This window comes from Dermochelys coriacea, chromosome 2 (assembly GCF_009764565.3).
Source record: "Dermochelys coriacea isolate rDerCor1 chromosome 2, rDerCor1.pri.v4, whole genome shotgun sequence".
NCBI lineage: Eukaryota > Metazoa > Chordata > Testudines > Dermochelyidae > Dermochelys > Dermochelys coriacea.
The window spans coordinates 106,598,591-106,613,700 of NC_050069.1; the positions used below are offsets into that span (position 1 = coordinate 106,598,591).

At 39.2% G+C, this 15,110-nt stretch overlaps 1 protein-coding gene across 8 annotated transcripts in view; it reads left to right on the plus strand.

Annotated features, from left to right (window-relative positions):
* The first annotated feature begins 7,540 nt into the window (after positions 1-7,540).
* ADNP2 (ADNP homeobox 2) overlaps positions 7,541-15,110 on the plus strand; it is a 30,241-nt gene continuing 22,671 nt past the window's right edge. For 2 of the 8 annotated variants that reach the window (XM_043508269.1, XM_038388362.2), the window contains exons 1-2: positions 7,544-7,837; positions 8,936-9,081. Coding sequence is in view for 4 of the 8 variants with exons in the window: in XM_043508268.1 (XP_043364203.1) it covers positions 14,445-14,552 (108 nt within the window). In the remaining 4 variants the exon portion in view is untranslated. Of the gene's footprint in view, positions 7,838-8,935; positions 9,082-14,432; positions 14,553-15,110 lie in introns of all 8 variants that reach the window. The other 6 variants (XM_043508270.1, XM_043508271.1, XM_038388359.2 and 3 more) reach the window with 5 other exon arrangements.

Here is a 15,110-nt window from a genome sequence, read left to right on the forward strand (position 1 = left end):
TCACACCCCCCATCCAGGGAAGAGCTGAGAAAGAAAAAAAAACGGAAATCAGATGTTGCCACCAGCTAATTAAACAACATGTGCACAAACCTCTTAAAACACAAAAATCAAATTCTGTTCTTAAAAAGATAAATTTTATTAAAAAAAGGAAAGAAAATACATCTGGGAACTCAGGCTATTGCTAGATTTTAAAAGAGCAACTCTAAGGATTAAGCACCAAGAATAGCTTTCTTGAGGTCCAGCTTAAAGGTTACAAGCAAAACAAAAGTACCTGGGTTTAGCAACGAGGAATCCACAAGCTGTAACCAAATAAAAGGGATAATCTTAATCTGGTCTTCCTAGGCATTTCCTGATCTACTTACATATCTGGGGTTTTAAATGAGTAGTTTTTAGGTATGATACTGATGATTTTTTCATACCTGTTCCAAGCTTCTTACAGCATAGCTGCTGCCCTGTCTGCCTTTTTCTGGGAGAACAACCACAGACAGACAAAAGAGGAGTCTTTTTTCAATTTTAAAAAATTCTAGACTTCCTATTGGCTCTTTTGGCCAAGTGCCCACTCACTTCCTTTTACCTATGCACAGCAGTGAGACTTTTTAACTTTTTACAGGTAGAGCAATTAGAGAACAGCTACTAAGAGGGATTTTATAGCTACTGGCTAGCTGGTTGTCTATAAAAGGGAGTGTCCCCCTCTTCATTTATCACAATCCTCTGTCTATATTGTTGCGTACGTAATTTGTGTGTTAATTTTTCCACAATAACCTCCATATTTTTTGAACCATTCCTCAATGGTTGGGCTATTTTTCTTTTTCCAATGAGAGGCTACCAATACCAAGTGACTACTAGCTGGAGAGAATTTAATTCTTCATTTTCTTTCTTTTTCATTTCCACTAGGAAGCCCGAGAAGGATTACAAAAGGATCATTTGGTAATAAATATCCAACAATTTGTGATATTTGGTTACAGATTGCATCCCAATATTCTATAGTGACTGGACATGCCCACTATCTATGCATAAAATCTCATTTTTCACCACAATTTTTCCAATGTTTTTACCCATTCAGACTTTAGATAGATTTTTAATTTGACTGATGTGAGGTAACACTGAAACAGTATCTTAAAGAAATTTTATTTTATTGTGCTACATACTGAGGTTGCTGGTCCTGTTTTCCAGATCAAACCCATCATTCTGGTGGTAATTTGTCCACATCCTTTTGCCAATGTGCCACATATGACACTTTTTTGTTAGAAAAGCTGTCTGCAAAGATTGATATAAATTAGTTATAATTTTTTGTCTTCTAATTGACCACTCATTGCTTCTATTAAAGTTAGTTTTCTGTATAAAATAGGGTTTCTAGAAATTGAGAAATATATTACCTGCCTTGAAAGTACTGGTACCAAGGAAGATTGGGCCAGTTAAAGACAGTTTTGATCTCTAAATCAGTTAGAAAAGTTTATTTACAGAATAGTTGGCCAACCAGGTGTATTCCATGGCTTTCCCAGTCTTTGACGCTCTCTGGTTCATGATTCGGATTAAGATCTGGCTTATTTCCCCGGGTCTTATTGGTGAGGGGAGAGAACTGAACTTATCTCTAGTTTTATCTCAAACCCAATGTAGTCTTTACTAATGGATGTGTTAAATTTCTGACAGGCATGACTTTTTATTAATCCATGATAGCCTAGCAATGTTTACACTGTCTCAATATTCTTGTTCAACAGAGACCCAGTGTCTGGCTGGGTTAGAGCACAAATTCTTTCTGAAGATCAAATATCTTTGGTAATTAGGCAGAAGGGGTCTGAGAAACTTCAAAAAAAGAAATAAAATGTGAATAGATTTATGACATAAGTTACAATTATTGCTCAGAGTGAAAAAATAATTCTTTATATATTAAAATGTTCAATACTGGCTTGTGCAATTTTTGTAATGTTTAATTACACACCTTTATCTTTATAAATATATTGAACTGCTTCCTGTTTAATTAAATAATATCACAACAGGCCAGAACTTTCCATTGTGCAAGTTGATGTAGTTCTACTGAATAGAGCTACAATTATTTATATTAGCTGAAGGTGTGGCCAATTATTTTTTTTAAAAGTATGGTACCGTTCTCTGGGGGTTGTGTGGTACTCTAAGATTTGTGTGGTTAAAGCACCTTTAAGGTCTGGAACACAATGGGCTGGCATTGTTCTAAACAACTGGCAGTTGGAAGCAGTTGTGGGTGGAGCTGGGTTGGAGAGCGAACTCAAGAATGGTGTGGGGCTGGATGTAGCTTGTGAAGAAGACTCCCTCTCACTGTGCTAACTTGACTCATTTTTGGTGTTAATTTATTTTTCTTGTTGCTGTTGCTCTGACTCAGTTAAACTCATTGTAGATTAATTAAAAGTCACATTTGGCTTATTGGATTTTGGGACCCACTACAAGAAAATCCCAGTGGATTTCTTTGATGGAGTGCAATTTGAAACAGCAAGGTGAGCTGTGCAGCAGCAATGACGAAGAGCTCTCTGGTTTAAACGGAAGAAAAAGAAAGATAAAAACGGCATGTATGGAAAAACAGACAATTTCCATTTGGATAAAAAAAGGTGAGGATTTTGAATGCTGTTTGCAAAGGCTGCAGCAGTATTTTTATGCCAACAACTTTGAAAAGATTTTTTTTTTAAAGATAGATTTTCCCAACCATAGTTGGAAACTGAAAAGAGAAATTTGCAGTCCTGAAAGACTTATGTTTCACTCATAACCTGAGTAATATAAATTATGACTACTTGATGTATTTGGTGTAAAATGGGCTTTTAAAATACACTTCCTGGTAGAGAGGTGTCAGTTTCACTTAGTAAACAAGAGGGAAGGATAAAATATAACTGACATCCCAGCTAGTCTCAAAAAATGGCCAGCAATCTGTTGTTTTGTTAATTCCGCAAGAATCACAATTCCAGATGTCAGCAACTGAGTATTGCTGTATTGTTACAACAGCTGGCTATCATCCATAAGGGAGCATATACTACCTGGGAATTCCTATAAAAGAGTGGAGCTCCACTCTGCCCCAACATGCTTCTTCCTTCTACAACTCACATCCTGTGCCAAGATTGGGAAGGTATGTGTAAGGACAGTTCTGCTGGCTTTACACCAACTGACCTTTTCCCCCTACTGAGAGAATTCTCTGCTAGACAATTGTGGCCAAATTATGTTCCCTTTGCACTGTTCAAGTAGAGCAAAAGGGACAGAACTGGGGCTGAGAATCTGGCCCATAATCAAGAGGAATAAAAGTTTTAGGATGCCTGCAAGTTGATATAAAGTAAACCTGTTTGTTGTTACCATCAGTTATTATAAAAGTAAATGGTCCTTCATTAGTAAAGAAAAATTGTCTTACTCCCATTTAATTCAGGTGATCAAAACAGTAGTTTGTAGCTATGAAAAATCTATAGTTGATGAAGTTGGAGCCTTCCTCCCCCTTTTCCTCTTCTCTTGTTCATCTGTCTGCAACTCTTCCCCTTACTCACTCCTCTGCTGCTGTCCTAAAAGCAATTTACTTTTGAGAGGGGATAATTGTGACATCACTTATAACTAAATAACTTCTCCCTTCTTCTTATCCTCCACTTTTACTCTTCCTTGTCATTATCTTTATTTATTTGCTATTCTGTTTTTTAAAGTCAAATTAATTTTAGGGCTGGGGCAGAGAAGAAGACACAGAGACTTAGGCCAAAATCCTACAAAGTCTTAAGCATGTGCTAAAAGTCAATGGGACTACTCAAAGTGCATGAAGTTAAGAAAATGCTTACATCTTTACAGAATCCAAGCCTTAGTGCTGATTCTACAAGGTGCTAAGCTAAGCACTTCCTGAAAAAAATAATGCTAACTCCCACTATTTTAAATGGGAGTTGAGGGTGCTCAGAACACTGCAGGATTCCACACAAAAAGACAAACACACTATAAGGATGTACCAACTAGCTATTTTATAGATAATTTTAATTACATTCTTTGTAAATAGTCAATTTTTTGAGTGCAATAACTATAAAATATTGTCTGAAGGTTAGACAAACTCAGCAATTCAATTATAATGCCTTAAGGTGAATTTAGAAGACAACTGAGGTAATTTTTCTAATTCATTTTATAAATTAACAGAACAATTATTTGGAAAAAAACAGGTACTATTTGTTCTATTATGCTTTGTTACAACAAAATGTATGAATATTAGTTATGTGGGATTTAGTGGCCTTTGTACTTTTGGAAAAATGTGTGCTTCTAAGCAGCTACAATGTTTTACTATTGACTTTTATGAATTATTAGACTATAGTCAGTGATTTGATTATAAATATATAATGTAAATGAGTAACGAAATTTCATCTTTTCTGGTATTGGCAATAACAGACTTTGTTATGCGGAATATGGTATAACTTTATCAAGTATGATACGTTTTCTTTTCGTTGTTAGTTTGTCTCCTTTATAAAGTGATAGTGTACTTTCTGGAACATTGAATATGAAGATCATAAATTTCCTGTACTTGTTTTTTTTAAAATAAAAGTGACTGATAACAATTTTGGTAAATAACTGAATATTTTATTAATATTTACTTTTTAACATGAATACATTGTCTACTCCTGTTAGACTTTGATGACTTTGAAAAGACTTGTTCAACTGATAGATTTGTATATGGTCTGTCTATAGTTGCATTGAGTGAAAGTCCAGCCCCACTGAAGTCAATGGCAGAATTCCAGTTGACTTAAATGGGGCCATAATTTCATCTGTTTGGGTATATTTAAAAAAAACCCTAATTCTATGAATTAATTTGTAAAGCAGTTGAAGATGAAAGTGATACACAGTGAGTCCAAGTGTTATTATTTCTAATAGAATAATACCATATTTATAGTTTTTTCTTTGAGTATTTCTTGCTTTTGTTTGCTATTCGCTATTTGCACATTGATGTCTCCTCTTGTATGTAGGTATTAGAGCTCGATGTCCAAGATTTATAAACAGAGGATGTCCTCTATATGAAGAGAGGCTAGTCATTGTAAACCGCCCTCCAACTGTAGGTTGTGCACTCTTCTTCCACATGAGTTATTGTTTGCAATGATGTTCCATGGTCACAATGTGGAGAGGAAACCAAGCCAAGCCAAAGCATAGTTGCAGAAATTCTGGATGAAATAGAGAGTGGCTTATTGAGCCTGGTCCAGGATCTACAATCAAATGAAAATGCAATGACAGACTCTTCAGTTTACTTGGCGTGTTAGACTCTCTTTTCTACTGGAGCTTCTTCTCTGTAAAGACATAGTTTCAGCTGCTGGCAGTGCTGATCACCCATGCATCCAAAAGTGAGTGATCTAGCATAGCAAAGGGGTGTCAAGAGATCAGCCATGCTATCACACCAGGTCCACAGGAGTGGGATTCTCCCTTCGAATATCAACAAACCTTAGAGTTGGTACTGTGTGTTGTTTCCTATCTGAGAATGTGGCATCTGTCAGCTGGATATGTAATCAGCTAGTTCCATCTGTTACAGCCCTCCAAACAACTTTAACAGTAATAACGTCTCACTGAAGGTCTGGCAGAGCTATGTGACCTGCACATACAGACCGGAGGTTAGTGTATTCTTCTGTTAGCCACTAATAATATAAATGGCTGAGTTTAGCTCCCTGTGGACAAGCTGAGTGTGACGGCTGCACCCCTAGCCTCAAAGCAGTATTTAGCTGGAGCAAACATGAGGGCCAAGATAGATATATGAAGGAATGAAGGGTTTTCTCCCCAGGAGGTTCCTGATAGTTTTCGTATCAAGGCAGTACAGGCAGAGATCTTTAATGTCAGGTGTTTCAGGTGGGGCTGGTATGTCAGGCTAGGTCGAGTTATACTCCCAAATACGTGACAACTGGATGGAATAGCAATAGCCGACCTTGGGCATAAGTCAAAATAGATTAATTGGCAAAACATTTTTTTTGATGGAAAGTAGTTGCTGTTCTCTCGGTTTCACTGAGACTTAGGGCTTGTCTTCACTACCATGATAAATCAGCACCGCTGATTGATGCAGCGGCGTCAATTTAGCACATCTGGTGAAGACGCACTGCATTGATGGAAGCACACTCTCCTGTCAATGTAATTAATGCACCTCAACCAGAGGTGGAAGCTATGTCGGCGGGAGAGCATCTCCAGCCAACATAGCGTGGTGTAGACACCACATTAAGTCGATGTAAGTTATGTCGGTCAAGAGGGTGTTTTTTTCACACCTCTGAGCGACATAATTTACATCAACTTCAGAGATAGTGTAGACAAGCCTTTAGTCTCCATTGCTAAAAGTCAGTAGGCAGAGTATCCATGTCTTCACTAAGATTCCCTTCAAACCTCTGGAAGTCGTTTCCAATGTCAGTAATATAGGTGACATCTGTATTGTTGTTGATGATGTAAATTCTATGTTTCAACTTCTTTAAAAAAAATCTCTTATAACAGCAGGAAACTATAATAGTGCCTTCATAAATGTATGCCTGTATCTTATAAATAGATACTGTATATCTCTACCTCAAAAGAGATATCTATGAAAAAGATATATTTTTCTTATAGGTCACATATTCTTCCAAAAACAGCGAGCTTGATCCTAGACTTGAGGGAAGACCATAGCTGATTAAAGAGCATACATGGACATGGGCAGGGAAAATCACCTACTTGGTTAACATTGTTAAGTATACAAACCATCAAAGATTAAGAATGCTGAAAATAAGCTTCCAGTCCAATTGATCTACTCAATAATAAATCCCTTATCCATGTTGCCATTCACCTCTAATCACTGTATTACTACATAGTTTGATGTCTCCATCACATTGAATTCTCCTCACATTTCTTAATGACTCCCATTAGTTTAGAATAGCCTCTTTTCTTTTATTTTACTGCAGATTTTTTATCCTGAAGTGGACTCAGCCAATCAACTTTATCCATGCTTTTTTGGGGGGGGGGGAGGAGATTTCAAACTATGAATTAGTTCCACAGTATTTGCACAATGATTTGTACTGGGGCACCATATTTTGGGGTTTCTGGTTATTCGTTCAGGCAAAGTGTAAGCCATGTATGGAAACAGTTTCTGCTTAAAGAGCTTGGACCACTAGTTTTCTCTTCCAATGGGAAACACTGTTACTTGACATGGCATAATCCTATTGGCTGTTGGATGTGAGTGGGCAGTTGATAATCCTGCAGATGCAAATGAAGCTTCACCCAACATCCTATGCAAATGAAGTTAAGGCTGCTGGGTGACCACGTGGTGTTATTGATGGGAGTGAAATCAGACCCCTCCCTCTTCAGGATGACGTCACATGGTCATCTTACAACCTAGTGATAGACACCCCTTGTGCCCACTTAGAAGGACCAGAACAGGAGAGGAAAGTAAGGGAGGTAACAGGTGAGTCAGGGGAACCCATGGGGGGGTTCAGCCCCCCCAACATCTTGCACCTTTAGTACCCAGCCTCTCCCTAGGGAGCTGATGGAGGGAGCCAATAGGAGCCTTGGACAAGCCCTCTCCCTATTGGTCTGCTGCCTGGTATGCAAATGACCAGAACGTCACTTCCTGGGATAAATCGAGCGCCATTTTCTCTTTCTGGTTTGGGCTGGATCAGGGGCCAGCGGAGGCGGATGGATGGGAGCGGGGCCCTGAGGGGGCCAGGGCGCTGACGATGCTGCTGCTGTTCTGTGACTGAGAGCGGGGCGCAGCGGGCGGCCCCGGGGCCGGGAGGAGGAGCCGGCGGGCGGGCAGGCAGGCGGCGCAGCGCGGGTGGCTTTGTGAGGAGCGGGAGGCGGAGGCTGCCGCGCGGACCCACGCACTGGGGAGGCGGAGGCGGCGGCGAGGAGCGAGCTCCCCCTACAGCCTGGCCGGGTAGGTACAGGGAGCGCCCGCTCCCAGCGCGGCAGGGCTGGTCCAAGCGCCCGAGACAGACCGCGCGGCACGGCGACAGTATCCCCGGGCGGGCTGAGCGTGCTCCGCGCGGGGCACGGGCTGGCCATGCACTCCCAGCTCGGAGCGGCAGGTGCCCGGGAGGCGGCTCGGCCCAGGCAGCCTCAGAGAAACGCAGGGCGCCCATGTATATACACGCCCACCTCTTCCCCTCCCCCCCCCAGGGCATCGTGCCCCAGCGTACGTTGTACCTGCTCCATTTACTCGTCACTCTTCCTCCCCCCCCCATACTTAACGCAGTGAGGAGGACCCCCCCCGCGCGCACCCCTCGCTCCAGGGCTGGGTGTGTGTCTGCAATGGCCCCAGCTCGCCTGGGGGCACAAAAGGTTTCAGCTCCTTGGGACTTGAAGAGTCGGATACATCCTCCACATGCTCAGTATCTGGCACTCACTGGGAGGCGGGTAGAGGGTGCTTCCTGGGTACCCCGCAGGGAGCGGATACCAGAGACATTCCGTAGATGCCATTGTGCATTCTTGACCTCCATTTTGAATAATCAAGAGTCGTATCATCATTGGAAGCTGCAGGTCACATGATATTTCCGAGCACGTGTAGCACAAAAGTAGGGAAAAGGTCAGCTGAGGTAACTAACCAAAGTAAGAGAAAGGTCAGGAGGTTGTAACTCTGAGGCAAATAAGGGCAGCAAGCATGTGTGGCATGTTGATGTGTTTCAGAATGTTTGACTGTTGGTATTGAGCATGTGCAGAAAGTTCTGGAAGGTGAGGTGGAGGGTGCTTCCTAGGTACCCTACCACGCATGGAGTGAGAGTGTTAGAGAGGGCAGTGCTCTCTTTTTCCTGCGTCTCTCCTGCCTGTCTCCCCCTCTCCTGCCATGGTATAGTATAGAAAAGTACCTTGGGTGTGTAACTATAACAAGGTAATAGAAGGGATACATGGTACTTCTAAACACGTGGAGCGTGCAGTACTGAAAAACATTCCTGCAGGCAGTGGCAGGGTTGAGCCTCAACATACGCTTGTCGTCTGATATGTTTTTTTTGTTTTGTTTTCTGTTTTAAACTCACAGTAGTTAAAACCCACATCATCCAGAGAAGGAAGAGAGTTTAAAGGGAAGATGAAAGGATTGAGTTAGTTGGCTGCCTTGTTCAGAGTGTACTGCCTCTTTTGCATACTCCATAATGACTGTGAAGTCCTCTGGCCGTCAGACTTCAGGTAACAAATGGGAAGGATGCCATCCTCATTCCAAAACCAAATCTCCTCGTTAACCAGAATACTGAGGGAGTCTAGGCCATGCAGATGAACTTCCTCAACCCTAACCTGTACTTTTGTTCAGGACATCTCTAGAATAGTGGAACGAGTAGTCAGAGCCCTTCTGTAAGCCTGATGTTTTCAAATACCTTCTAATGATACAGTCTTGTAATGTGAAAATGAGTGATAGCTAATGTGTAAGTAAATCAGGGTTGTCTTAGGGCCTATCTAGGTGGGAAATTTTGATAAATGAATATTTATGCCTACCTTCGGGGCTTCTCTACACAGAGAACTTGACCAGCATTGCTGTAGTGGAATAACTATCACACTAAAGATATTCTAGAATAACTCCCCATGGAGTGTCAATATGGCAAGTTATTCTGGAATAGTTTTAATGGAATAGTTATTCCACTATAGCAATGCTGGTCAAGTTCCCTGTGTAGAGAAGCCCTAAAAGTTTGTTTTTAAAACAGTCTCCTCCTCCTTCTCTCTTATCTGGCTGGATAGCTGCAATTTGAGCTAGAGAGAGACTTCCGTGTTTAGAATATGGCAGGAAACCAAAGTTAGTGTAATGAAACTCGTGTTGTTCTCTTTAGTTTATCATACAGAGAGTAACCCTAAGGGAATATATGCTCCAGAATAACAAAACTATAATTTTAAATAGCAGTTGTTTTGCAGGAAATCTTTAATTTGATTTCCTCTCCGTGCTTCAGAACTAAAGGAACGATTTCCAATGAATCAATTTCTTAGGCTGATATGCATTCCAATAAAATGTTCATCACTTACTGTTTGAGAACATGGTATAAACTGTCCTAAGTTATGACTAGTTTCCAATAAAACAGCTGTTAGTATTGAAATTGTTTGCTGTTTTCTTAGCTAAGGAAAACTGTTCTGCTCACTTGAGGGATGTGCTTGTAAAATTACAAGTTAACTTATTTTAGCTCTTTATTTTTATGTATTGCCTAAGTATTAAATTAATGCTTAATTTGTTTTTTCTTCAGCTGAAAAACATGCAGCTGGATAAAATTGAAACTAAAATGTGAACTGAATCTCATGTAATTTTTAAAAAAATTCCTAATGCAGTGAAAATATATAAAATCAACTGAAAATTACAAGTACACTTGCATTCTAAAGCAAGATATCAGAAAAATCTCTTTCCTTCATTTACAGATCAGGACCAAAATGCAAAGTTCTGCATTTTCCTTGTGACAGTTGAGTACAACAAACATGAATGTTTGACATTGTGATAGCAGTTTCAGGGTAAATGCAAAATCTTGATCTGAAGTCCTCACATGTAAAGAGAATGAGTCCTTCCCCTGATATCTTACTTTGGAATTCAAGTGTGTGTTAAACTCTGTAGAGTTGACGTATATTCTTTCAGGTTCTATAAAGAATGATACCCCTCCCTAAACTTTTTTATTTTTCCAAAAGTCTGCTAGTTCACTCTTAGAAAATATAGTTTGTTGAAGAAATCAGACTTTGCAAACTTCAGTTATAGTTTTTGATTATCTGCTTTTTTGCTTTAAATGTGAAGGGGGAAAAGGGGGGAAGTTATACAGAATATCCTTTTCTTTTGTAATTGTCAGCTGTACAGTAGGTGTACTCTATCTTATTTGAGAGACTGTATATTAGTCTATGTAAACTGGAATGGAACTTTCCATATCTATATCTCCAACAGTTCATGCACACTTTAAAGGTGACCTGCAAAAAGACTTTTTTTATACAGTTGTGCATATGCCCTTTTTTGCTGTTGCTGTTTTCCCCTTCTTCCCTCTTCCCTTAAGAAATAAGAGGAATATCACTCTGGTCTGTCCTGATTTTGGTGGAGGACTTTTAGAGAGTCTGTAGATGAATATTATCTCGCATATTAATTGAAAGGTTGAGGTGTTGAATTGTTGGAAAAGACTTTCTTTTCCAATATGATAGTTGTTGAAAATTTTAAATGGGTGGGGAATTCTTAAAAAAACAAACACAACAACAAAAACCAACCCCCACATCTTCTTTAACTGTCTGACTAAAAATTCCTTGCTTAGCTGTGTATACCTTCTAGGCTAGTCAGAGCCTGAATTTCCAATGTAAATATCAAGCAGGGGGAAAAAATTTCAGCCTTTCTCTGTATATCAGAAATCAAAAGTGCAATTAGTTTTTCATTCTCAGGTCACCTCTCTCTTTCAAGGGGTGAAATTGTTAATTTTTAGCTAACTTTTGGATGCACAGAAATGGTCTTTAGGCACACTAATTTTGGTTAAATGTTCCTCTGATTCATAATATAATATTTGAACTACGTTGCTTGGAACAGTGTTTCAATTGTAAACATTGTATTGGTAGGAAGAATTTGCAGTCTTGGTTGTGTCTTCTCTTGGTTGAAAAGCAGATCATTTGCATGATTTAATATGGAGAATGTTACTGTTCAGATGCTCTAAAATAGTGGAGAAAACCTCATGCTGTACTTGGGTCCAATACAATACTGCTATGGAAGTTTTACCCAAGTCAGAGAATATTTAAAGGAAAAAGGTTAATGGACAAAATACCAATAAGGGCTATGTGAATGATTTAAAGACAATTCATGTGTCAGGACTGCAGAATCAGCCACAAAGATAGCAAGTAATCTCTTAATTAATAAGACAATGATTTGTTTGGATTTTGCACTTAATTTTCCAAAGGCATTTCATTATTATGTATCTTACTGAATTTTCTTTGTTGACCCAGTGTTGGCTTTGGTTGGCAAGAAACTGGTGATCGCTAGCAAAAGATTGGCGGTAGTTCAGGATGCAACAAATGGAAAGCTTTGGTTAAAGATTGAAGGCTAAAAAAACAAAACAACTAATGACATGGAAATAAAAATGGATGGATAATACGCTATTCTAGCTGTGAAATACTGAATATTGTGAACTGAGAAAATGAAACTGAGGACTTGGAAAAACAAGCTCAAAGTTAGAATTCCTGATTTATGATGAAAGAAAATGTGTTGTATATTTTAAATGGATTATCAAAGTGTAGTAGATTATAATTTGAACTCTTGCTTCCAAGCATTGTGTTAAGACCAGTGGCATATTTAGTACTTGTGGAATGTACGTCTCTTGGATTGAAGAACTGCATCTTGAAAACTGGAATATATAAAGCCAGCTGTGTTCAAGAGTATTGTTTTATCTGGATTAATAATCCTGGTCTTCAGTTTTAGAAGAAATTTGATATGTTAAAACAGGACTGAAAAGTATGGACATGGGTTATTAGTGCTGTCTTAGTAAACTGATGGTTCTATCTTGGTAGATAGCTTGCTTCTTAAGGAAAGTCTCTCTTCATCTAATTGATACATTGATGCTTCTGAATGAGAAGGAAGATCATCCAAATGGTGGAAGAAATATTTTCAGTGGACTAACATGTATGGAACCCATATCTCCTTGTGGCTGAATTGATCATAGCATTTTATCAACTGTATTCTTGTACAGTAGACTATGGGGTCAGGTGCATATAACCTGATACAATAGCTGCATTGGTTGTAAACTAGAACTTAGTGTCCAAATTTCCACTTGATCTTAATTTGGAATAAGGATTTATCTCTTCCCATGGTATCCAAATGCCTTCCAGAGGTGTGGTGTTTTTTTTTGTTTGTTCTTTTTTTTTTTAAAAAGAAAATAAAAAAAAAAAACCCAAGGAGACTAACATCTGTCATATGGGGCTCCCTTTCTGTGGGGGAAGAGGAGAGGAAAATAGCAGGTGGTTTTGTGTACATAAATTAAGATGTTTATTTGTTTGGAAGGAATTAAAGGTTGAAGTATATTTTCCATCTGGACTGGGATGTAGATTGGGTTTGTGGTAGCTCATAGTTTCTATGGGAGAAAAATCCTGTCTTCTGTAGAGGTAAGCTTTATTCTGGTAAGGGACAGCTCTCTTGTTTTGAGAAATGGAGCTGTTGAGGGCACTTGAGATTCTGAAAGGTGAAGCGGTTTTTTTGTTTTTGGGGTGATCTGCTCCCAGACTTCTTAGGTCTTGGAAATAAAGACTTAGACCTTCACTGGATCCTCACAGAGCTGCATGTGTAAGCATATCACCAAGTTCTCAGTGTTACTGAGTAGGCATGCTGCTATATTGTGCACCAGTTTGTTTCTCAGGGCTGATACTTTGAAACCCAAATAAGTTGCATTGGAATTCAAATAGGAGTTGATGAAGGTGTGTATTATCAAGGCTAGGACATCAAGATGGGGTGTCGTCTTCTGGCCAGCTGGAGATGATAGAAAGTGTTTGTCTTGGATGCAGCTGTACAAGAGGCCAGCGTTAATGGGAAGCACAGAAGAAATCCTAAAGTGCGTACTTGTCTTGATGATCAGTGGGCATATTTCTTCAAACAGAGGGGCTTGTGGTGGTGGTCTCTAAGAAGTAATTCCTTCTGCCTACAGCAGGACCTCTATTTTGCTGGGATTTAACTTCAGCCAGCTTTTCCTCATCCATAAATTTACCTTTGCCTGGATTGGGTAACTGGGTGATAGTGAGATATAGTCATCACAAAAAACTATACAATGTTAGAAATCCACACCAATTTTACCAAGCAAGAAATTTGAACGTACATCAGCTGAGAAGCACTACTATAGCCATACCATTAACAACAGATCTGTTTTTAAAACTCAACTTACATTTGCGGCTTTAGCTGTCCACCATGGTTTTGAAGTGGTGGAGTTTTGCAGGTTGGAAAACCGCATTAGTTTTCTATTGCAATGTCTGGTTCCATGTCACTTAAGCAAGGTGGTCTTTGGTAGTAGCAGTTGCAGAAAAGCCTGATTTCATTAACAACTGTACTTAAAATGTATCTGAGCAGATACACTGCAAAAAGTACCCCCCTTCGCGCACGCGCACGCACACACACACAGGTTGCAATTTCCTTGGAGGCAGAAGTAGCATCACATTTTCACTTGCATGTTATATCTCCACTAGGTGAAATAGTGGTTATTTTCTAAATCTAGTCAGAAGTTAGCATGATTCAGGTATTCAGGCTTCCGTGCTGAATCTCACAATATAGCTACCAAACAGGAACAAAGAATAGAATTTGGCTACTTTTCAGTCAGGGTGGGAGGAATTTGAATTATTTTGAGATCTTGGGGTAACATAACATGCATGTTTGTTTTAGAGTAAGGAAGTGATCTCATAAGATCATATACTAATAGAGAACAGTTTCTTGTTCAAAGCCTTTTGCTTTTCATGCCAAAAGTAGATTTCTGAGGGAAGCATTCCCCATGATACAAGTTATTGCTAAAACACTACACAGCATAAGTGTGCATGTACAAATGTTCCATCACATTATTTTTGTCTTTCTCTTTCAGGAAAAGTGCAAAATGTTTCAAATTCCTGTTCAAAATCTTGATAATATCAGGAAGTCTCGAAAAAAGGTGAAGGGCATTCTTGTGGATATTGGGCTTGACAGCTGCAGGGAGTTATTGCAGGTAAAGAATTGAAGTAACGTAACACAAACTGCTGAAACTTGAATTTTAAATTTTTGAAAAGTCTTTCACAGTTTAGTGTATATATACTATTCATCTGTCTTAGAAATTTTATAATGTGGGTGGGTCAAGAAAGAACTGCATCCTTACTTGGATGATCGATTGCCTAAGTCTGGCAATCTGTTATAGGCCTGGAATTGGGAGTTTCCTGCAACATAAGTTATTGAAACATTTTGATTTTTAGAAAGGCATGAAATGGAGGGTGCTGCATACTCTTTACTGGTAGTATTGCATCAAATGAAAGCACTGTTACTTAAGGAAATGTTGCTTGTTTACTACATGAGTGCTTTCCTTTATTGGACTCTTAATTTAAAAACAAAAAAAACCAACAACCAAACCATGAACAAATGAAGACGTGAGCAAACTCAAAGGGACTAACTGCTCTGCCTTGGCATATCAAGAAGAAATCTCTAAAGGATGTACAAACTGTCAACATTTATAAACCAAGCAAAGAGAGATAGTAATCTGTTGTAGGGTTTTAGAAATTTGACTCAAGATCAC